The 23,261-nt window shown below is 41.0% G+C and overlaps 3 protein-coding genes across 4 annotated transcripts; all 3 read right to left on the bottom strand.

The window, feature by feature from the left end:
• Positions 1-6,589: 6,589 nt before the first annotated feature.
• On the bottom strand, positions 6,590-8,800 carry LOC102721411 (RNA polymerase-associated protein RTF1 homolog). Of its 2 annotated transcripts, none has more exons than XR_005812415.1 (3): positions 8,520-8,800; positions 7,504-7,886; positions 6,590-7,427 (listed from the first exon to the last, which is right to left on the bottom strand). XR_005812415.1 is itself a non-coding variant. In XM_015839113.2 (3 exons), exons 2-3 carry the CDS (start codon positions 7,714-7,716, stop codon positions 6,933-6,935), a joined length of 699 nt encoding a protein of 232 aa, XP_015694599.2. In that variant the 5' UTR covers positions 7,717-7,886; positions 8,520-8,786; the 3' UTR covers positions 6,591-6,932. The 2 variants fall into 2 exon arrangements, 1 of the variants encoding a protein (XP_015694599.2); XM_015839113.2 differs by having other exon boundaries at positions 6,591-7,418; positions 8,520-8,786.
• Positions 8,801-12,236: 3,436 nt separating this feature from the next.
• On the bottom strand, positions 12,237-13,772 carry LOC102721127 (protein PHYTOCHROME KINASE SUBSTRATE 4). The gene has a single exon (XM_015832645.2). It carries the CDS (start codon positions 13,770-13,772, stop codon positions 12,237-12,239), a length of 1,536 nt encoding a protein of 511 aa, XP_015688131.2.
• Positions 13,773-18,065: 4,293 nt separating this feature from the next.
• On the bottom strand, positions 18,066-22,968 carry LOC102701863. The gene is made up of 6 exons (XM_006643964.3): positions 22,720-22,968; positions 20,645-20,695; positions 20,323-20,374; positions 19,726-19,784; positions 19,102-19,147; positions 18,066-18,358 (listed from the first exon to the last, which is right to left on the bottom strand). Exons 1-6 carry the CDS (start codon positions 22,801-22,803, stop codon positions 18,231-18,233), a joined length of 420 nt encoding a protein of 139 aa, XP_006644027.1. The 5' UTR covers positions 22,804-22,968; the 3' UTR covers positions 18,066-18,230.
• Between the last annotated feature and the right edge of the window lie 293 nt (positions 22,969-23,261).

Genomic DNA, 23,261 nt, shown 5'->3' with positions numbered 1-23,261 from the left:
CTCTTCCCCCGCCATGGCGCTCGTCCAAAATTCCGCTGCTACCTCTCTCCCGCACGTACGATGCTCCTGCCCTTCCCGCACTCACTTCTATTTCTCCTGCCTGTTGTTGTGCTGCTCCCACATATTTTTTCCTGCTGCCATCTCTCTGCTTTCCTCATGGATCCACGAAATCAAGCGAATGCCTCTGGCCAGGGCATGCCACCATTTGTGGAGGCGAGTTCGGGGCGTCGAGGTTCTAGCGATGGTGTGAAAAAGGGCCACAGTGGATCGACCCAGCGGAATCGTGCTGCCATGGATCGTCAGGAATCTCCACCAGAGAGTTCAAGGACGCCGGTACCATCACCTCATGGTATATTTTCTTTCTTCTTCATTTATGTTTTATCCTTTATGCTCATAACGCCCTCTTTATGTTCGATCAAATGCCACTGCACGTATTTGTTCTGTTTCGCCTCAACAGCTTTATGAGTAAACATGTTCTGATTGATTGTATGTGTAAAAGTGTGTAACTCACTTAGTGATGCATTTTCATTTAGTCTTCCCCATGAAAATAGTCTTAACGTTGTTATGCTGAATTTAGATAGACTTGATCACTGATGAAAGTATGCAGAAATCTCATACATTTTGTTATATCGATGTACAACAACATCTCACAGTTTGGCACTGCATATTTCCATTTTTTTTGTTTCATTGCTAATCAACCAAACTAAATTATTTTACTTCTACTTTTCATATATCAGGGGTTACCAACAAGGTCAATATTTTTTTTTATAGTGTGGTCAATATTTTTCTTTGGCCAACAAGACCATCTTTATATATGCTAGTACTTCTATAGCGTTGAAAATGACTATATAATTTGTATGGCACATTTGATCAATGCATCATGCAGTAATTTAATGTTCTATCAAGCACATGAAACTGTGACATGAAACTGGGTACTGAGATAAGCTGTTTCATTCCCTAAACTAAGACTAAAAATCTAATGTAATATTATTGGTAACTGTGAAATGAAACTAAGGACCGAGACTGGCCTTAAGCATTAGTTTGGCTGAGACTTGAGAGCAGCAGGTCAAATGGGTTAAGGATATTCAGCAGGTAGGCCTGAATGTTTGGACCCAATACACCGGTTTACGAGCTGGACTGGAGGATAATTAACATCCTTTTCCTCATATCGATCATTGGAATTCATCACATCTTCTGTTCATGATATCATTGAAAATGTACAGTAAAAGTTTGGGCCATCACTCGGTTTGTGATAATAAGGCCATGTTTAGTTTCCAAATTTTTTTTTCAAAAACATCACATCGACTTTTTAGACATCTAAATAAAGCATTAAACATAGATGAACCAAAAAACTAATTGCACAGCTATCGAAGAAATCTTGAGACGAATCTTTTGAGCCTAATTAGCCTTTAATTAGCCATACGTGCTACAGTAACTAATATGTGCTAATGACGGATTAATTAGGCTCAAAAGATTCGTCTCACGGTTTCTAGACTAGCTGTGAAATTTGTTTTTTCGTTCGTGTCTGAAAACCCCTTCTGACATCCAATCATATATTTGACGTGAAACTTCTAAAAATTTTCAAAATCTAAACACCACCTAAATAGGAAGGAATCAGAACGGATAACACGTTGCATTACTACGGAGAATAATTCGATGAAATGTTCACGTCAACTTGCATGAATTGACCAATAATGAAATTTATTTGTTCCGATCTTTACTTTTTCAAAAGCTATAGCTAATTATTACATAAATTACAAGACAAATAATATAGATGTCATAGGCATGAGAGAGCCTGACACCCATGGCCCCAAGGTTTCCAAAGGTATTTGGCCCATGACAGATCTGGGACAACGACTGAAAAGTGGTGAAAATGGTCCATCCTCTATGTAGGCACAGCATGGTGGGAAGAAATCGACATTGTCCTGACTTGTTCAACAGAGTACCATTGACAACCAAGCAAAGGTGCCAACACTAGCAATAGGGTAGGCGCTAGGGAGAAGGAGGCCCTAGACCGCAGATTGATCTCAATGAGGTAGTGACTGAGCCAATGACGACATCAACCACCAATCGGAGCGGTGCCTTAGGGTGAGCTCATTTGTTTGCTCTCCAAGTATGGACGCGATCAACCCGTTCTACTTCAATGACATCATGCACCCCATCGAGGGCCACAATTAACAAATTCGTTGCAACAAAAAATTTATCATTTCATATTTTAAATTATTCTTTTCATATAGATAAAAATTAGGATACATTTTGTATGAAATTTAGATTTCTACAATTTAAAATTTTCATTTGAAATCTTTTAAATACTCAAATTCATGATTCAAATCTCAGATATGAAAGCTCAAATACAATAATATATATTTTTAAACAAGATTGATACGTAGGTGAGTTGCTAAAGGATAGCGTGTGTGAGGGAGAGATCTTGGGTTCGAATCCTATCCATTATTGAAGGAAAATAGTTAGGATGATAAATAAAGTAAATAATGTTGAAATATTTATTTTACTATGTAGAACTAGTGCCACATATGGAGTGGTGTTGCAATATATTTTTTCCACATTCATTTTATGGTAACATGTACCTATTACTACGCTATTTATTACCACGGCTAGCAACGATTTTAAGATTGTGGCAACATGTACCTATTGCCACGATTTTAGCATTGATGCTACGATTTTTTTTCATTGTGATAAAGCATTTTTCTAGTAGTGTGCATTTCTAGTTATTTAAAAGCAAAAGTTGATAAATAAAATACAATCAAGAAACCTCGAAATGAACTTTAAATTTAAGGTCGAAAATTCAAATTTTGGCTTATAAGCATAAGCAAAGAGGATCGTGGTGAAAATAGACATGTGTGGAGAGGGAACATGCTCTACGGAAGCAGTATCTGTCAGATCTAGTGCCCACGGGCCTACTTGTTTGATCCGAGGAACTGTTTTTGATTTTTCTCATTACTTCTGGGAGTAGCTCCCACGGCGGTTAAGACGAAGGTGGCGACGGTGGGGCGGAAGCCGCGCGGCACCATCTCGTTCAGCGCCTCCTTGGCCTCGTACGTCGAGTGCACCCTTCCACCGGAGGCACTGCATGAAAGCGTCGTAGGACTGCGCGCGGCCGGGCACAACGCTAGCGGTTGGACTGAAGCGCTACGCACGCACTGTGGATTCGTGGTCCCCGACCTCGATCGGTGAGAGCGGAGATGACGTCCTTGCACTCTGCACGGTGTGCTCTCCGTCGTCTTCGCACTGCAGGAGGTCGAACGGCTTGACCCGCTCCTCCACATGGAGACCTGTGATCCGTTTAGCGCGCGCGTGTTAGGGATGGCAATGGTTAGGTTTAGACCAAGTTTTGTAAAAACCTATCCGCCATAAAACATGTGATAGTAAGCTAATTAAACCTATACCCACTGACCTTCGTGGATGCAAAACTAAACTCGTAGCTATACCCGCTAGGTACCTGAAACCTAATGGGTACCCACCAGGTGAAACTATTTCAAACAAAAAATCTTAATCGAGACCAATGAGTATATACTGTATATTTGAAGTTTTTTAATATTTAATTATAGGTAATAAGCAAATAAACATAGTTGATTGATTAATATAGTAAAATAAAAATGAAAAAAGTACAATATCAAGCAAGTAAAACTAAGTCCATCGAATCCTAACGACCACTCATCCAATCATCATATTGATGCAAGCAACTAATCATGCATCAACAATAGTCTCACATTCCCGACTTATATAATACCGGACAATAAACATGCTCCCTGCCAAGTATTTTAAGTTGTTGCTAGATTTTTAGGGCCTCTATGGACACCAACGGATTAAATCTAAAACTCATACCCACTAGGTACAAAACCCATCAGAGCCTCAGACCTGTGGGTCCAATTGTCGTTCCTAGTGTGTGTCCACTAGAGAGAACTTGAGTGTTTATGATAAATACCTAGAGAGTGAGAGAAGTGTCCACTAGAGAGAACTTGAGTGTTTATGATAAACATCTAGAGAGTGAGAGAAGTGTCCACCAAATAGAACTTGAGTGTGTGATAAACACCTAAAGAGTGAGATAAGAGATTCCTCACCCAGTATTCCCGTGTCGTGGTCGTCGTCGTCATCTCCCCATGCCACCAGTGCTATGAAGTAGCACGCTGCACACGCCAAGAGATTCCACACATATCATGGTACATTGACATGCGGGTCTGTCGTAACCTCGCTCTTATCTTCCATGGGGATCAACAGGTAGGGGGGCTTGAGCCTCCCAGCATCCACACTAGATCCATCCCCGCGCATGCGCTAACAGGTCCCACACATCTCATGGGACGCTGACATGCGGGCCCATCGTAACCTCCCTCTTGTCTTTCATGGGGATCCTGTAGGTAGGGAGCTTGAGCCCCCTAGCACCTATGCAGGACCTACTCTTTTAGCATGTGCCAAGTGGTCACACACATCTCATGGCAAACTGATAGGTCAACCCATCATATGTCACGCCAGCAAAAATCAAGGGAAAACATAAAGTTAAGAGACATCAATTTGGGATGTATTTGACACTAGTGCTCACAAGAGCGAAATAAAAATAAGAGTGCGGATGGGGGATCGAACCCACGACGTGGTCTTTATGCTCTAGCTGCACTACGCTAGTGTGCATCCTAGTAAGTCCTAGGTAAGTTGCATATATAGGTTATGTCGACGATCTGGATCAACGGTAATATATATGGAGGCTAACAAGGCACAGGGAACGATGCTTATATGTAGACACATGATTTAACTAAATTCAGAATCTCGGTATGTAATATAAAATCCTAATCATGCTTGGCGATTGTAGTAGGTAGTGTGTGTATGTAGATGTCCGGTGCTCCGTACCCCCTTATACAGTGGGGATAGGGCTTTACAGATAGAGTCCTAATCTAATAAGACCAAGATCCACCCGACCCAGATAGGATAGAATCCAGTATTTTCGGCTTATAATCCGGATATTACCATACTCATAACCGATCCGGTACAAATAATGTTACATTCCTATTTGGTAGCCCCTAACTTATACATATCTATACAGATTACGGATACCCATATTACATGTATCCCACATGTTATGTTAACTATTTTTCTAACCGATAATTTTATTATTTTTGATAAGGTACCAAAATGTATTATATTTTCTAATGTAAAACTTCGATAATCAGACTAGCTACCTCTAATTACAATATACTATATACTGGTACACATAGGTATCAGAAATTAATATAAAAATTTTAGTAAGTACTTTCTTAAGGACAATAGATTTTTTTTTCATTTTAAAAACCACAGCTAAAAAGTACACTTTGAATTTTAAGCAGGTGTAGCATGGTTCATCTCTTTTAGGGGCAGATCCACGGCACTGCGATCCTGGGCTGGCGCCCAAACTCATTAGCAGACATGAAACTTTTGCCTCTATTATGTCTTTGTGACGGAGCGAGTACCAAACACTTGACACTAAGGGAATCAGCATTCCAATTGGCACGCACTAATTGTGAACGAGATGATCATACCCCTGACATGATATGCACAGAAATTGTCATCTACGCAGCAAACAAACTCTGATTTCCGTTTATGTATTATATGCATAGCTGTGCAGAATTACTGCAACAATCAAGCAAAACAACAATCATTCCATCATCTGCCTGCCTCCTCCCATGCTCTCATCACCTCATCACTCGTCCAGACCCCACGAACAGCTCGGCTTCTTGGTTCAGGTAGGGGTGAAAATGGTTACGAAAATTCCCGATCTATCATCTATCTTTTTAAAAAAATTGCGATGTAGGAAATAAAAATGGTTCGATGGAAACGATAAATAGTATAAAAACGATATTGGAAATGGTTTTACTAACTATATTATTTCGGTAATTACTGTTTACGAATAGAAAAAATATTGTTTTTCATAAGTCCCATGCCAAACCCCAAAAGCCAACTGCTCAACTATGATTTTTCCTCCCGTGAGGTGATAAGGATAAGTATTATCTAGTGTCTCTTATGTACTGTCATATTCTATTTGTGTATCTCGTTTTATCATAGCTTATGGATCTCGCTTAATTATCATTGAAATCTCAGACTTATTATCACTTTAATATGCATGTAATTTATTTTTTTAAATGAATTACCGGTTTGGAGCCTTTCGACCGTCACCGACATATTTTCGATCGAATAATTCTATTTCCGATATACCAATAATTCTGCACTTTTACTATTGATCAAACGTTTGATTTTTTGTTTTTCTGTTAAACACGGGCGCAATGTATGGGGGAGGACGTGCATGTCATTTTTAACTTGCATGCGCGCCTTCAAATTATCATCTAATAGCAGTGACCGGATTTGATTGATGGAATTAAAATTTTCAAACATTTAATCACTAAGTGGACCTATATTTCTACTACCATTTTCATTCCTGGTTTACCGTTTCCGACTTAGAGCAACTCCAATAGATTAGCAATATCCATATATAAATTTACCTAGTATGGAGATCTGTAAAAATGTGGAAAGGTTTGTAAACAGGTGGATAATCCAACAGCCTATCCAAAATCAGGACTTTGTATATTTAAATCTATTCCACATCATCACTTGTGGGCCCACGGTGATTAACAATAACAAAAACCACCGTCCAGAAATCGCTGCCGTCCAGAAATTGTCGATACGTGATCAGCACATTCAGTAGCTTATTCCAGCACCAAATCAGCAGTTAACAGTGAATTAAAGTTGATAAAGTGATCCACACTTCATATTACAAGACTGAACTTAAATAGTTTGATAAGTAAACCTGAACTAAATAGCTTGATAACTGAACCCGGTAGCAAATAAGATTTGAACTACAATAGTAAGTAGACACATCTAGATATTGCAACGTCGAGCAAAAATCTCCTTCTGCTGCCATTCATAATATTGTTGCTGATGGTAGTTCAATGTATTCAAATCCAAGCCAAGAATTCTCTCCTCTTCCTCCTTCTCGGCCTTCTTTCCTTCTCAGCTTCTTTCTTCTTGAACTCAAACTTTTCTCTTTCTAATTTGATCCGTTCTTCCTGTAGAGTAAAGGCTTTCTGGCACCTCTCTTCTTTCTTCAACTCCCTCTCAATATTAGCTTCTTTCTTCTTTTCCATTAGATAGTCCACCGTTTCGATGGTTCTACCATGTCTTAGCTTCTGTTTTTCCTTCTTCTTTCCAGCTGGTCTTCCTGATGGTTGAGCATCACAAACACCATCAGCTGGGGCAGCAGGTTGAAGTGATGCAGGACTTGAATTTGCTGCTGTCTTCTGTTTCTTGTTGCTAGTTTTTTTGGCTGCGGCAATTTTCTTCCGCTTGTCCATCCACTTGGGCTTGTCCTTTAAGATATTCCAGCAATGCATCACAGAAAACTTCCTATGTTTTTTGTCTTCAGCCTTAAACAATGCACATGCCTATGCCATCTACATGTTAGAAAACAGAAATAACAATAAGTGGACAATGTGTGAAATGAATACACCATTAAAATAATGTAAGTACCTTGTCAGTTTCTCTGGTTCCACTCCTTTGCCTACGTTCTATCCTACACAGACATCCACAGAATACATTCACATCATGTTGTATAGCCGACCAACGATTCAGTAATGAGCTTTCACTACGCGTTGACTCGATCTCTTTGTTTGCATGAAAATATTCATGAATTCGTGCCCACATTGTGCCCTGTGATTGTTCAACTCCGATAATAGGATCCATGCCCACATTCAGCCAAGCTGACACAAGAAGGATATCCTCCTCTGTACTGAATGCAGGTCCCCTACCCTAAGAAATCTTCCCTATTGCAGGAACTTCATTGGTGGTTGCATTGATAGCATTGGAAATTTGAGATTGCTCAACACCATTCGCTAGGAGGTCAGTAAAATACCCTGGTGGATGTACCACATATAACAGAAATTAAATATGGAACATTATTTTGGCTATAGATAACAAATTGCATGAGGTAGAAATCAAATATGGAACAAAAAAAGGTTATTATAGTGGTAACCTACAATGTTTCTCACAATGAAACATTCATGTCAGTAATAACAGCATAAAGAGTAGTAGCTACAATAAGAATTTTACCACATAATACAGATGTGGAACAGGTAGTATTAATTTTCTTCTTCAGTCTTGATGAGCTAGCAATGCTAATATGACATTATATTGTGCAGTCTGAACTTAATAAAGATCACAAAATTGATTGGTTATAGCAGCAAATCAATTTTGTTCAGTTTGCATTTCACAAAATTGATTGGCTGTAGATCACAAACATTAACTGAACTAAATTATCTCTGTCTTTACACCGCAATCATGGCTATAGATCACAAACTAACTGAACTAATCTGTCTCTGTTTTCACACTGAAAATAGATCACAAATTAACTGAACTTAAATTGTCTTTGTTTTCACACTGTAATCAAAAAATTGATTGGCTATAGATCACAAACACCCTGAACTAAACCATGGCACATACAAACTCTGAAATAAATAAATTATAGAGAAATGCATCGAGGATGTCACCTGTGCAGCACTGCGATTCCTCCAACTCGTCGGTGACCGGGAAATTGCTAGATCCAGACCACACGCTGGTATCCCCATCCGCCATTGACCTGGCACGGGGTGGCCTGAACATTCTCTGCCTCGACGGCGGAGGGGCGTGGGGGGCGGTAGGGTTCGATGTCGGCGGCGGCTGCAAGACTGCTCGCGTTGGCGGCGGCGACGGGAGGGCTTGGTGGCGGAATCTCACGGGGGCAGGGGCGATTGGGGGAGGGTTTCCTAGGAGCTCGCGGGGCGCGAGAGGAAGGTGGAGCACGGGAGGGAGCTGCCGCGCGTGGGAGTGGGGGGGGGGGGGGGGGGGGGGAGCGAGAGCCTCTCGCTCGCTCTGGATAGATGCGGAACGGAGAAAATTTTTAACCGACCAGAATACCGAGCAAGGCAAAATAATCATTCTGTTGGATGCATGTTTTTGAACATTTTGTATAAATTTAGCTATCCCTAGATGATATGAATGTGAAAATGATTTGCATGTTTACATGCAGTTTCCGACCGTTTTCGTATCCCTAGTCCCAGGTGGACGTAGGCCGCCGCCGGCGGCGAGGGCGGACGGCGTCTTCACGAGTCGCGAGAGGCCAAACTAATCCAGCTAGCTAGCTAGCGCGACGCACGCACGCCCGCCCACAACGCGTTCCACATGGTCGCCCCATCATCCCCTGCCGCCTTATTTCGAAGCAGGCCGGCATCCAGCGGCAAGCGACGATCGCTTCGGAACAGCCAGGATTCTGATTTTGCTGGCGACGCTGCCTGTGGCTGCCGCGCGGCCACGTACGTACGTATACCAGGCAGCGCACACCGTGTGCGTGCGTGCAAGCTACAACTTTTTGTCCGAAATTGGTTTAACAAATGTACAGCTGAAGCCAGTATATATGTATAATAGAAAAAAAAAATACTCGTGCATTTCACCGGATCAAGTTAATTTTAATTAAATAAATTTTAGAAATAAATTTTGAGTTGAGTCAAATACAGTAAACGGCAGTTTTGTTATAACAGTAGAGATTAATATAAGGTAACATTAAGATTAAGATTTTGGTAAGATTTGGATATGCGACTGATGCGCGTCTATAGTTTTGTAGAAAAAATAGATGTGTGTAAACTTTAACGATTAATTATACCAATAACATATGATATCATATGATTTCTATAGTACTTTCATATACCGATAATTTTTACAGTAACTACCAATTAATATATCACAAAGGAAAAAAATACCGAAATTTTGTTTCGGTGAACATATTAAAAATTATATGTGCCTTACATAATTTAAAACTGAGGGAGTATTTAGCTAGCTCGTGTGTGACACACTTGGTCGTCGATCGCTCGTCAGCTGTCAGTCGCCGGCTTATCCTTTTGTTGGAATCCATGTGTCCTGATTACCACTACCTAGCACACTGTAGCACCTTGCACTTGCTTGATTTGGGAAGCGTAAGCGTATGACGACGCATCTGAAGACTCGCTTTCGGATTTAGTTTATTTGGTCTGTTATGAATTTGAACGTATGGGTTCATATGATCCGTATATATGTTTGCTCAAACAAGGAACCATGCCGATATCCATGAGGAAAATTTCATCAACTCTTCACAAAATGCTAGCTAGCTCTTGTCTTGCCCATACAAACGATATGGAGAATGATGTGCCTTCCGTGGTTGTATTGTTGGTCTTTTTGACGGGACTCCAACTTCTAAATATAACATCCCGTGGAAGAGTCGGAGACTCGGAGACGTGGCTATGGAGCAAAGTGGAACCTATTTCGTCGCTTTAGTTTATGTTTTTATTCATTTCAAACCACGCTGCTTTTTTTAGGTCAAATTGTTTACAGCGGCGAAGCTGAGTTACGAGGGGTTCCTAGAAATTTGGCTTAGAAAATTATTTAGTTAGAATTTATGTATTTTTTTTATCATATATACACCATTTCAATCCAAGCTTAGGAACCCCGCAGAGTAAACTCGGTTCAAAACACTGGAAAGCAAGTGATCGATATCCATCTATATTTTGTTCTAGTTTCGTCCCTGATTATTTGGCTGGATTTCACCTTAAAAGGAATAAATCTGAAAGTTAAAACCATCCTACACACACTTGAATCTTAAATAAGCTACTCTTCAAATTAGAGTAAGCCAAGACGGGCGTCTAATAACGTTAAAAAAGCCTAAGCCACATATGTAGCCATGCATATGATCGAAATGGTCCCAACAAAGCAAGAACTAATAATTCGGGGGTGTCTTAATTTGTAGTATGAGTTAAGTACACGTACTCTCAGATAACTACATGCTAAACAGTCAACGTGCGTACTTGCGCCCACACTCAACATGGGCATCGACACATCACATCGTGTTGATCCGTTTTTTGGACTACTAATTGTCTCCATGATGAATGAATGAATGAAATCAAGTGCATCAAAAGGCCCTAAAAGAGATAAGTTTAATTATCTCTGGAAGGTGCACAATAAAGGAAAGCAATTAATCCCATTAAGACATTCCTTGTCTTTATGTAATTGTGGTGACTAACGAGATTGTCTTCACGAATAATATATAGTGTGATCTCATAATCCAAGGGCTAGGGAATATCACAGACTAAGGCAGAATCACTTAAGATTCTTTTTTTTCTTTTTCAATGAGAGGAGTGAGTTAGTAGTAAAAAATGAGAGAGGTAATATGTCATATGTTAATCAACAAATACTCTAATAAGCAGTAACTCAATACCACGTACATATATTTTCCGCGGTTCCTTTATACATGTTACCAAGCACATTCATATTTAAATTTTAACCATTCGCATTTTTTTACATTTTTCTCTAAATGCCTAAATGGATGTTATATTACCAGAGAATCATAAATATTGAATTTTATTTATCATAATATAATATTTAAAGGTCCTCTTTGTTTCAGCTTAAGCTTATTTGCATAAGCTTTTCAGTAGATTTTTTGGCTTATATGATTTATAAGATGGTGTTTAAAAGCTCCAAATTTAATGATATGGTGCTATCTTTACCCCATACGAGCCAAAAAAAATTGCTCAAACCTAGCTTTTGGGCTTAATAGTGTAAGAGTAGCTTATGGTCTAAAAAAACCTCAATGAAAAATCTTATTGTTTGTTTAGGCTTATGTTTTTTTGCTTAAAAGGTCGGTTTATAAGTCCAAACAATAGGGAAAAAATATTTTGTAGTTTAATCAAATTACAACAATGTCAGTCAATGATGATAATTAAAAAGGGACAAAGTACTGTTTTATATTGCACTTTGGGACATATTTTATTACCTAAGTTCTATTTTGTAGAAAACTTAAATATACTTTTTTTTATTTTAGACTGAATAAATTTAGCACTACCGTAGTACATATTAATGACTTTAAACACATCTGATCTGGTATACCGATGTACTTCCATTTATATATTGAACACATCTGATCTGGTATACCGATGAACTTCCATTTATATATTGCACTGTAAGGGACGATAGATATAACACGAAAAAATATTCAGGGGGACCAAACCGTAGTAGTGGAAAATACGACCGATCCTTATATATAAGAAAAGACTGATTTATTACAATAATAAAATGAACGTTTATTACAAACTCACTTTTTTTTACACATAAAGTCACAGTTACTCCCAGAATTACAAAGCGAAACTAAAACCGTAGTGCAGGCCGTAGCGTTGAACACATGTACGTCGCCGGCCGGCGTCTCGTCACGTCCTGACCGGCATGTGGACGCCGCCGTGGCGAAGCCGTTCCGCCGCGCCGCTGGCCTTGACGGTCACCTCCGGGCCGGCCGCCCCCGGCGGCCGGACCACCCGGACGGGGGTTGGCCCGACGCTGACTGCCTTCTCGCACCGGCAGCTGTTCAAGAACCCTCCGCCGCCGCCTTTCTTGCGGCCGGCGCTGCGGGACATGGCTGCGGTGAAGCCTTCTTGGCCGGCGGCGGCGGCCGGGACGAAGCTGAACTCCTCGACGCAGCATGCGGACGCCGCGCTGGAGAAGTTGGCCATGCTGGCCGCGTCGAAGGCGCCGCCCTCCGCCGTCGCGACGCTCCAGACCACGCTTACCTCGCTCGGCGCGTACATGCACTCGCTCATGGCCGGCTCGACGGCGGCGGCACCGTACGGCAGGTCGTCGTCGTCCTCCCGCGAGTTGCGCCGGCTGCCGCGCCCGCGGTACGTGGTCGGGTACGACGAGGACGCCGCGAAGCTCTCGAGGTCGAACAGGTCCGAGCTTGCGTCGCTCATCGCCTCCTCGTCCGTCACCGCGGCCACCCCCGGGGCGCGCGCCAAGCCGGCGGCGAGGCCTCCTCCTCCTCCTCGACCCACCGCCGCCAGGTGATCGGCTGGTGGGTCGGCGAGCACCGACTCCTCGTCGATGGGACGGAACACCTCCAGGGACTCGCGCGGCGGGTCGTAGACAATGCTGTTCACCACCTTCGTCCCGCCGACGGCCACCGGGAACGTGAAGCCGCCGGAGCTCACGACGCCGCGGCCAATGTCTGGCACCGGGAAAGCGGAGAACGGAGGCCCTCCGGAGCCCCTGTTCGGCGCCGCCGAGAAGATATTGTTAGCGAGAGGAGGACGAAACGCGCTGCTCCCCGGAGATATCTTCATCTTGACGGGCTCCTCCTCGCATGGAGGCGGCGGCGCTTTCGCTTTAAAGATCGTGCTGTCCGCGACGACATGGCTGTTGTCAAACCTCGCGTGGGTTCTCGGCGTCACCGGGCTCCTCGGCTCGGAGGCGACGTCGACGGTGACCGCCTTCCTGCCGGCGCAGGGGCAATCCCGAGAGAACAGCCCCCCTCGCTGGCCGGAGCCAGGCTTCTTGCCGCGGTGACCACTTGCGGCAGGGACGGCATTGGCGCCGGCGGTGGCACTGGCACCACCACCGCTCTGCACCTTACCCACAGCGGCGGCGAACTGGGCGGCGTGGCTGGAGAGCAGCCCGGAGCGGCTGTTCCAGCTCGCCTCCGACGACGCCATGGTGCGGCCGCTCTGGCTGGCCACGTCCTGCGGCCGCTCCTCCTCCTCCTCCGCGGCGACGGCGGGATCCCCGCACTTGTTCTTGACGACGTCGTCCGCGTTGAAGTAGCGCTCGGCCGAGAAGATGTCGAGCTCGGCGCCGCCGGCCCGGCGCCCCGACACCCCGGCAGGACCGCGCGGCCGTAGAGGAAGGGCGCCGGCGCCATCGCTACCGGCGGAGGAGAGGTAGACAGGCCGCGGCGCGACTCTGTACCTGTCCATGGGGAGGAGGCGCTGGGTGTGGCGTGGCTGGCGTGGTGAGTGACCAGGTCGGGGTGGGGGAGGGGGATTTGTAGGAGGAGGCGAGCGGGCAGAGCCAAGAGAGCACAGGCTGTCGACGACGGCGACGTACGGCGAGGCCAAGCAGCACGCTTCGCGTCAGTTCAACTTTTTTTTCCCCTTATGCTCGTGAGCCTAAAATTTAAATTTTAAGTTTAAATTTAAAGTTGATTTTAGGATTTTTTTTATTAAAAATTTATTTTTCAGCATTGGCTTTAGATCACTAGAAATACATATATAAAAATTTTATTTATAAATTATTTTCATAAAAAACCCAAATAATCATCCATGTCAGCGCCCGCGGGGTCATTTTTCATGCTTTTCTATGAGAAAGTCAAACATCGTATTTATAAATAAAAAATAATTTATAAATAAAATTTTTATACGTGTATTCTTAGCGATATAAAAACAAATACTAAAAATAAATCTTAATAAAAATCTTAAAATTACTTCAAATATAAAATTTAATTTATAAGAGTAATTTTATAATTCTTGAGTAGATACCAAAAATTTTACACCAAAAGCTTGTTATATTGCTAACTTATAAATATTTTATAAACAAGAACACCTGCGCGTCACGCGATGGAATTATCGCTTACTGATCCCCAGAAGAAGCGACAGGGGAGCGCGGTGAGGCGCCACCACACCGGCAAGACCGGCCGGGCGGCGGCCAACTGGAAACTGCGATTACAGCATTGCAGTTCGGCTACGATCGATCAGTACAAAGAGCTAACGCCCCCCATGCAACTTGCAGTCATCAGCGTTGTGCTGCCGGTAGTGCTGCGGCAAATGATAGGAATATTTTCCCTTTTGGTTTTTCCCGGATTACACCAAGAACACGATCGCATACATTCCACCCACAAGCGGGTATCCAACCGAGCGACGGAAATATTTGCTCTACATACTACATGCACATTGACATAGCTGTCAGCACGCTCTCTCAACACATACCCCAAGAAACATAAAACAACAGCATGTGCCCAATTTAGCTAATTATTTATTGAAAGTGCACTTATGTATATAATATTTGAGCAATTTTATTATTTTTTGATAAAATACCAGAAGATACTAAATTTTCTATTGTAGAATTTAGTACCAAGCGTAAATTATAGTGTCGTGCTTTCTCAAGAATGATAAAATTGTCTATAATATTTGTGATTATCAAGATTCCATCAAAACACCTTTGGTGATTCCCCAGTCAAGGTAATTAAGTATGCCCCCTATTTTAATATGACATTTTTGAATTTTTAAAATACATTTGATCATTCATCTTATTTAATTTTTTTGAAAAAAATGCAAAAGTGTAAGTTATAATTAAAATATACACCCTCTGTCCCTAAATGTTTGACGTCGTTGACTTTTTTATATGTGTTTGACTATTCGTCTTATTTAATTTTTTTAAATATGTAAAGCTATATATATATATAAGTATATTTAACAACAAAAGAAATGATATAAAAATAATTAATAATTATGTAAATGTTTTGAATAAGATAAATAGTTAAACGTATATAAAAAATCAATGGCGTCAAACACTTAGGGAGGAAGATAGTACATGCTAATAAATCCAATCGCTATAAAATATATGATAATTACATAATTTTTTGAATGAGACATGTTCGAACGTGTGTCAAAAAATCAACGTGTTATCTATTATTAAAGAACGGATTGAGTACTATTTATCAAGCAAGGTGGTAGTGGATTTCCATGGATAGAGCATACAGAGGATAGCTCCTGGTATAGCGGATACTAAATTTCAATAGTGAAATAAAAAGGGTGCTCAAAATATAAAATTGTGCATATATTATCAGTTTGTGTAAGATCAATTTACTCGCTCAAATTATAAACTGTAAAGTGATGCTTAATTTACCGCATAATGCAGATAAATTATTAGTCATAGAGCCACGTCTAAAAATAAAATATGTATTTATAACGTGTACCCAATAATGGTGTCTATTGTATTGCTATGCCACAATTGTACCCACTATTTTGCACAGAGTACTCACAATGTCCCTGATGCTATTTTAGCACCGCAATACCATCGTGGTAGCAATAACATTTTGCTACTACCATTGTGCTCGTAATAGTGTTGCAAACATCCGCTGGATAGATCAATACTTATTTTCAACGAGGTGTGAATAATTATTATTAAGAGGGTAACTATATGAATTATACTACCCCGCTTGGTTTTTTTAAAAAAAGAAAAATCTAACAAATGTCATTGACAAAAACTTAATTCTAAGAAATGCCATCGATGAATGTGAGTTTTACAAAATGCCATCATACAAACGAATTTGTCCAAGAAATACCACCGTTGTTAAGGTTCCGTTAACTTTTTTCGTTAAGTCATATAGTATGAACAGTGTATTTAACGGTAAAAAATAAACGGAAAACTAACGGCAATGATATTTCTTAGACAAATTCGTTTGTACGATAACATTTCTTATAACTCGTGTTCGTTAATGACATTTCTTAGACTTAGACGTTTGTCAATGGTATTTTTTAGATTTTCTCTAAAGAAAAACATGGCAAAATTACAGTGCCATACCCAATCTAACTCCTCTCCCAGTTAAACAACTTGCCAAACATCTCCGAGCATCGCGAAAGCACCAGATAAGTGTACGAAAGAGCACTATGAGCATTCCTAATATGAGACACCATACATGATTTCTATATTCTCTATGTCATAAAAAAACTAGTACTAGATACTATTCTTATAATACAAATACTACTAATTGACATACAAATTTAATATTACTTATATTTTATCATGTCTTAGGTTTGTGGAGAAAATATGTCTCATATAATTAACTCATTTAATTTTATAAACATTTATGGTCTCTAGACCGTAAATATCCTAAGTATGGTGTTCTTTTGTTGACGAAGGTTAAATATTATCTGCTTTCTTTTACCAGTACTAATCAGTGTAAAAGAATGCCCTGGATCGTGGAACTTTCGACGAGATCTTGGCAGGCGGACGCAGGTGCCTAGATGCATCTCACCAACCGGCACAAGATGCGCATGTACACATCGCAAGGCTGCAAGAGAAGCACGTCCACACAGTGCCAATCCACAAGGGTTCAGCCAGAGATCGCCACTGTTTCTGCATCATCAGTGGCATCTGCCCCCTTTGCACATGAAATGAATGAGAGAGAGAGAGAGATCATTAACGGCATCCAAAACGAAGCGCGAGAATTCAATGTATGATGGCTACTGTACGATTCAATGCATGCAAACATTGGACATGTCACCTAGTATTATGCACTGCCACAACGGGGAAGGTATCCTGGATTAGATTCCAAGTCTTAAACCACATGTCACATTTGAAATTTTTTTTATTTTTTAAACTCTTTTAATAAATAATTTTATTACTAAACCTCTGGAGAAAATATTTTCACCGTATGAACCTTTTAGTCACGCCACCAACATTAGCGTGACGAAATGGCTTGCCACGCCATTGTTGGTGACGTGACAGCAGTGTCTTGCCACGCCATACCATACCAACCAAGCTGCGTGGCAGCGTCGTATTGCCACGCTACCAACACTGGCATGGTCAAATTGTTCAGTTTTGAAAAAAAATTATCTAATGATTTAGTATTAAAATTACTTACTAAAAAGATTTATTTAATAAAAAAATTTCGTCACATTTGCGGTGTTTAAGAAAACTGAGATAGGAGCATAGGATACAAACGATTTATTAAAGAAAATCTTACACCCTTTTCTTTTCAGTTCAGATTATGCTTATATGTCAATTTTAATTTTAACCGTTGATTTTATAGTTTTCACCAAAATTTATTTTTCAACATTAGTTTCACCAAAAACTATTTTACAGCATTTTATGAATAAAAGTTTTATTCCCAAATTATTTTTTATGGTAAATACGGTGTTTGGCTTTCCAAACAACTCTTTACTTCAGAAGATCAGATAAAAAACTTTTACATAAATACTTTTATACAAAATGCACATTTTAAAAGTTTGTTAAAGGGGCAGTTGTACAGACCCATTAAAGTTTCACTTCGATGGCAATCAAAACAACATCCTTCCTACATGGTAAATATTTACACAAGTAGAGAGCAAAAAGGTATGTTTGTGCATATATATTGCAAAAGAAAATGGCTATCAGGAGTTTAAGCAGATTCGCGAAACTCCAGACTTATTGCATCACCTTAAAAAAATAACCCAGTGAACCCCCAAGATAGGCACGAATGGGCGATGAACAGCCTGTGCATGGTGATATATGCAAAACTGTGGAACATATATAATACTGGGTAAATTTTTACCATTTACAAAAGCATCCCTCATAAAACAGATTAGAAGTACACATGCACATTTATTATAGTATATGGTGTTTTGGATAGTTAGGATTCCAGCTAACAATTTGCTGCAACTTAAGTCTGCAGGTCAGAATGTCGAGGAACTTCTGGCCTTGTGCATATCATCGCGAGATGTTGTGCAGGCAAAAGAGGATGACGCTGTGGCGGAGTGATAGGATGATGAAACCAGCTGTGCAAGCGCTGGTATTGTCCCACCTACAAGCATGTCAACCTTCTGATCATCCATCATGCATAGTAAATGAGAACAGCGACATGGCACAAATCAGTAATTCTGATGATGTTTCGGATTACATCTGAATATTCCAAAGAATAGTTCTGTTTATTATTATTAAAGTAATAAGTGTCATCGCTGTGCATTAATTTTTTTGGCTCAAATAAATGTATCTGTAGCAAACAATTCCGTGGAGACTCATTGAATAGAAGATAAGATTTGAGGCAGAGAATAAAACATTTCCAGGATGAACCTTGACTCTCCTATTGACTCGCTAGGTTCATCAATGAGAAGTAACATGGATACACAGTTACCAGATGGCAGATGACTAGTCAATGTTTCAACGAGCTCATAAGATCTATCAGCACAAGCACTTAGTCCTGGCACCGTGATACATCTAAATAACAGGAACGGTACTAGCACACAAGTATACAACATATTTTAAAGAGTGCATATCAGCATATGGCATCCTTAAAAACACAATATCTACATTACTCATAAGGCTCGCAGTTTCAAGTTGCTTCCTACGATGAGCAGGTAACAAGGCTACAGTTCTATAGAAAATAGCAACTAGTTATCAGAAGGAATAAGACAAACAGGAAACTCTACAGAAAAAACTTAAATAACTGGCTTGAAACTTAATATAATGACCACAATACAATTGTAGACAGCAGAAAATAGTTAAAGAGCCAACAAAACCAAAACAAAAAAAATAGTAGTGACTGACCCGCTAACCCAGCGCATGCAGAAGACAGGACAATAACTGGAGGTGCCTGCATGAATAAAAAAAACAGATCAGAGTTATCATCATCCACAGTTCGCTTCAAAAGGTAGCATCTATGCAATTTATACACTTCTATCAGTAAAAACCATGAGACAGCCAACTAAATGTTATGAACATAGTAATTATCACCATTAGTTAATCAACTGAAAAGTTAGGAACTGCACTGCATTTGTTCAACCGACCGAAAGATTTGCACAACATTTGCCTGAGACTGCCCTTTGGGTGCAACTGTGCTTATACAGTATACACTCAATAATTTAAACCCAGGATCCAGTTCAAGTAAAAGAACATAAGAGATGTTTTTGAATTATAGGAGATAGGCCATGAAATTCAAATGCTTTCTCTATAGTGCTTAAAATAATTTACCTAGAAACTAAATAACTTAACATCTAGGTATCAAGAAAAGAAGGCATCAAACTGTATTCTAGTTTGGACGCTATCACTGAGACGATCTAGAGCATATAAACATATTCAGAAAGTGGCAATATTACATACCATATTAAAGCTGCAACACTCTAATTCATGCTCGATAGATCGACAAGAGTATTGAAAAAGAATTTTACTTACACCAACAAGAAAGTGTATCCACATTGGTCCTTTTATGTACCGTCGAACAACAGGCATAGCTACATAAAAAAGTTCAAAATCAGTACTGATAGGAAATACCAATTTCTAATGAAGGGGAAAAGGTGGTCAAATCTATTTCGTTCAAAATGCACTTGCCAAAAAGGTTGCATGCTGTAACCTCAAACAGAAGGAATTATATAGCCATGAACACAGAGAGGTTCTACGAAAAAGGTGTTCTACAGTATACAAGGTATTAATGTATTATTTTTACATGGAAAATAACAAGCCCTCATTGAGTGGACAACAAAAAAAAAATTTTGACATAGCAAAAAGACTACATGTAGACCTACATATGTTTCTGAGCTTTGAAATGACTAAGGCAAATGACTGTTATAAGTATGGGGATTATTGGAACTCCATAGAGTCTACTAATCAAGCAAGCAATGGCGATAGGCCGATAGATGACTGCAGCATATGAACTAGCAGCTAGTTTAGCAAAAGGTAATGTTAACAACCAAATGAACTATTTTACTGCACATACCAACTTGTGCATGAGTAAGAGTAACACGCAATTACTGAATGCAACGTGCAACTTACTGTGGTTGAAACCATAAAATGCGCCAGCTGTACCACCAATAGCAGAACCAATCTGCCATAACACAACACAAATATTACTAATAAAGATTTTGTAGAACAGCTTCAGCAGTATGTAAAAGTCTATCAGAAATATGTCATAAAACAAATCTAATTAACATTGAGCAACATACAGATAAGAATTTACAAACTAGAAAACAGAATGTACAATAGTGTTAACCTAATACAAGAAAACGGATAAAGAAAAAGGCAAATGCGATGAAGTTGTGCAACCACAAAAGGAGTAATTTGTGTATAAAGCACAATTGAAGATGAAGGTACACACCATAGAGAAGCTATCTCGAACCAGTGGAGGCACCGTCCAGCTGCTTGTTTCCTTCAAAAGCAATTCAAGACCATGAATCAGTATACGGTTCAATCATATAAATTAGCATGACTCAACATGAAATAGAACTCTTGCCCCAGAGCCAAAAATAGTTGTCCTCAGCATGAACAGTCGCGGTGCAGGCCAAATCAACAAGAGGAAAAATAACCTAGTAGTAGTAGTCATGATTCATGTTCGTTCCAACAAACTCAACCACTGCCACCACGACCCGATTCCGGACACTAACAAAACTAAACCCCATACAAACACAGGGCAACGGCTCACCCACGATGCCCGCACACCTACCGTTAAGGCCTTGTTCGTTTAGGCCAGGTTCGGGGGGAGGGGGGATAGGCCAAAATCCCTGTGTGCCATCCCGATCAGGCCTAATTTCCCTTCGCGGTGCATAAGCATGTTCGACTGGGCTGGGGTGGGGGGGAATCCTCCACGCAATCCACCTCAACCCACTGGGGAGAAAAGAATCGCCTCACGGTCGATTACTTTTTTCCCATGGGACACAGCACAGCCTCAACATCTTTGTGTCCTCCTCGCGCTGCCTCCTCATTGTGCGATGGCCCAGCAATGTCTCTTCCTCCATCACGCGAGAGCCAACTATACCGCCTTGTTCATCAGTTGCGCTCACAGGAAGTAACTCGCGCTGGCTTCCTCCTCACATTCCTCGTCTCACAACCAGCAGCAGCACCGACTTCATCGCACGAGAGCAAGCAGCAATGCGCCACCTCCTTCCTCCATCGAGCATGCAGCAAAGGCAACACACCGGTGCCTCTTTCCTCCGGTTGGTTCTGCTCCTCTCGACCTAGTTTACTCTCCTCCCCTTCTCCTAGGGTTTGACATGTCTTCTCAGATCAGCAGTGGAAACATTGTCTGTTCTATAGCAATTTTTCCCTTTGTAAAAGGTGATAGCATGAATCGCTGATTTATATGTTACATGAAAATGCAGCTTGCCATCTTATGGTATAGCATTGGAAGAGGTTTGCAAGATAGATTAATTTTTCTGTAGCGCCTCAATTGGCAAAACTGTACTATAATGAGTGGTCGATTTGAAAATTGAAATCTACCCATACATATGGAAAATGCACAGTATGCTAGTACTTGTGTGCTAAGCTAATTCAATTCTTTCTTCCCTATTTAAATGCTTATGGAAGGTATGTTTCTTAATTCTTAATATTGTTCGTCCTCCACAGACCATTCAATCACAGCTGCAGGAAGAGCAGGAAGCGGCAATTCATAGATTGGAAAAGACCCATCTAGTCACTACCATGACTCCATGAGACTAGCTGAACATCAATGCTAGAACTATAAAGGCCTTGAGGTTTTGGGATTGGGAGCCCTTATTCTGTAAAAGAAAGTTATGGTGCTTGCCCTACCTGCCTTCACCTGTGAAGTGGCCTGTGCTGAACTCATAATCCTTGAACCATATCATTATGTTAACTAAGTCTTGTTAGCTTTTACATGTTCCTACTTGAATTTAATCTCACATGTTCATCACAAGGGCTAGATTGCTAGTCCTTAGTTCCTACCAGTGATCATATCATATGATTCTTCTTAGTTCTAGATTGCTAGTTTACAACCACTTTTCAATTTGTTTATTTGTCAGCGACATCAACTTAGAACATGGTTGGTTTAAGAAAAGAACCTTGCAAGTGCTTATCATAAATTATAATGTCCTTGCAGTTGTTTTTACTAGTTGGATAATGTTCTTATCTTCTTATTGGCAGTTATTTTTATTCTTTATAGTTGCTGTGCAAGCCAACCAAAGGATTGAGAAAATGAGATTGGAGTGGATTCTTATTTTCCCATGTTTTGCCCCCAAAAGAGGAATAAGGATAGGAAATTTTCGTGTAATTTTCCTTTGGTGCATTCCTTTGAAACGAAGGTTGCTACAATATACATTCCCATTCCAAAGGATTCCCTATTCCTGCGCTTTTCCTTTGCAAATCCTTTGAAACGAACATGCCGAGATCCCGGGGGTGGAGGAGACGAACAGTGGGGGAGCGGGATCGAAAGCGTCGTACCATGTCCTTGGAGAGGGGCCCGGCGCAGTGGTGGCATCTCGTGGGGATCTCCGGCGGGGCGGGCGGCGGAGCCTCCCCCGCCATGGCGCCGCCTCGCGGATGGATCGAGCTCGTGCCGCCGCGAAGAAGGGGAAGCACCCGTGCAGCTCCCCTTCCACCGCCCCTAGCCGCCGCCGCCGCCGCCTGGGGATTTTGGGATTAGGGTTTATGGAGGGGGAGAGGAGTCTGCACGGTGGAGCGGAGAGAACACTAGAACAGGTCGGGACTCGGGAGTCCACGTTTGCTAAGGCAAAACGGTTTTACCAAAAAAAAATTTTTTTTTTATGAATTATTATTTATCCATTCTATATTATAAGATTTTCTGATCATTGATTTATGTACACTAATGAAATAATGAAATATAGATACATATACAAAGTATACATATTAATCTATACTATTATAAAAAGCGGTAACGATTCTGCCAAAAAGTTTTGGTCCGTCGTGGATCCCAGAGCCTTGGCTGGCCCACACGCCAGCTACGCTCGCACGCCTCAGCTGCA

This window comes from Oryza brachyantha, chromosome 1 (assembly GCF_000231095.2).
Source record: "Oryza brachyantha chromosome 1, ObraRS2, whole genome shotgun sequence".
NCBI classification, from domain to species: Eukaryota; Viridiplantae; Streptophyta; class Magnoliopsida; order Poales; family Poaceae; genus Oryza; species Oryza brachyantha.
This window is presented reverse-complemented; position numbering and strand designations above follow the sequence as displayed.

Excerpts from the sequence above, each read along its gene's own strand:
- LOC102701863 (XM_006643964.3), bottom strand. The coding sequence starts at position 22,803 with ATGGCGGGGGAGGCTCCGCCGCCCGCCCCGCCGGAGATCCCCACGAGA. Across the intron at positions 20,696-22,719 it reads GGCCCCTCTCCAAGGACATG|GAAACAAGCAGCTGGACGGT; the intron begins GTACGACGCTTT and ends TTGCTTTTGAAG. Across the intron at positions 19,785-20,322 it reads ATTTTATGGTTTCAACCACA|CTATGCCTGTTGTTCGACGG; the intron begins GTAAGTTGCACG and ends TTTTTTATGTAG.
- LOC102721411 (XM_015839113.2), bottom strand. The coding sequence starts at position 7,716 with ATGGATCCTATTATCGGAGTTGAACAATCACAGGGCACAATGTGGGCA. Across the intron at positions 7,419-7,503 it reads GAACCAGAGAAACTGACAAG|GCATGTGCATTGTTTAAGGC; the intron begins GTACTTACATTA and ends TAGATGGCATAG.
- LOC102721127 (XM_015832645.2), bottom strand. The coding sequence starts at position 13,772 with ATGGACAGGTACAGAGTCGCGCCGCGGCCTGTCTACCTCTCCTCCGCC.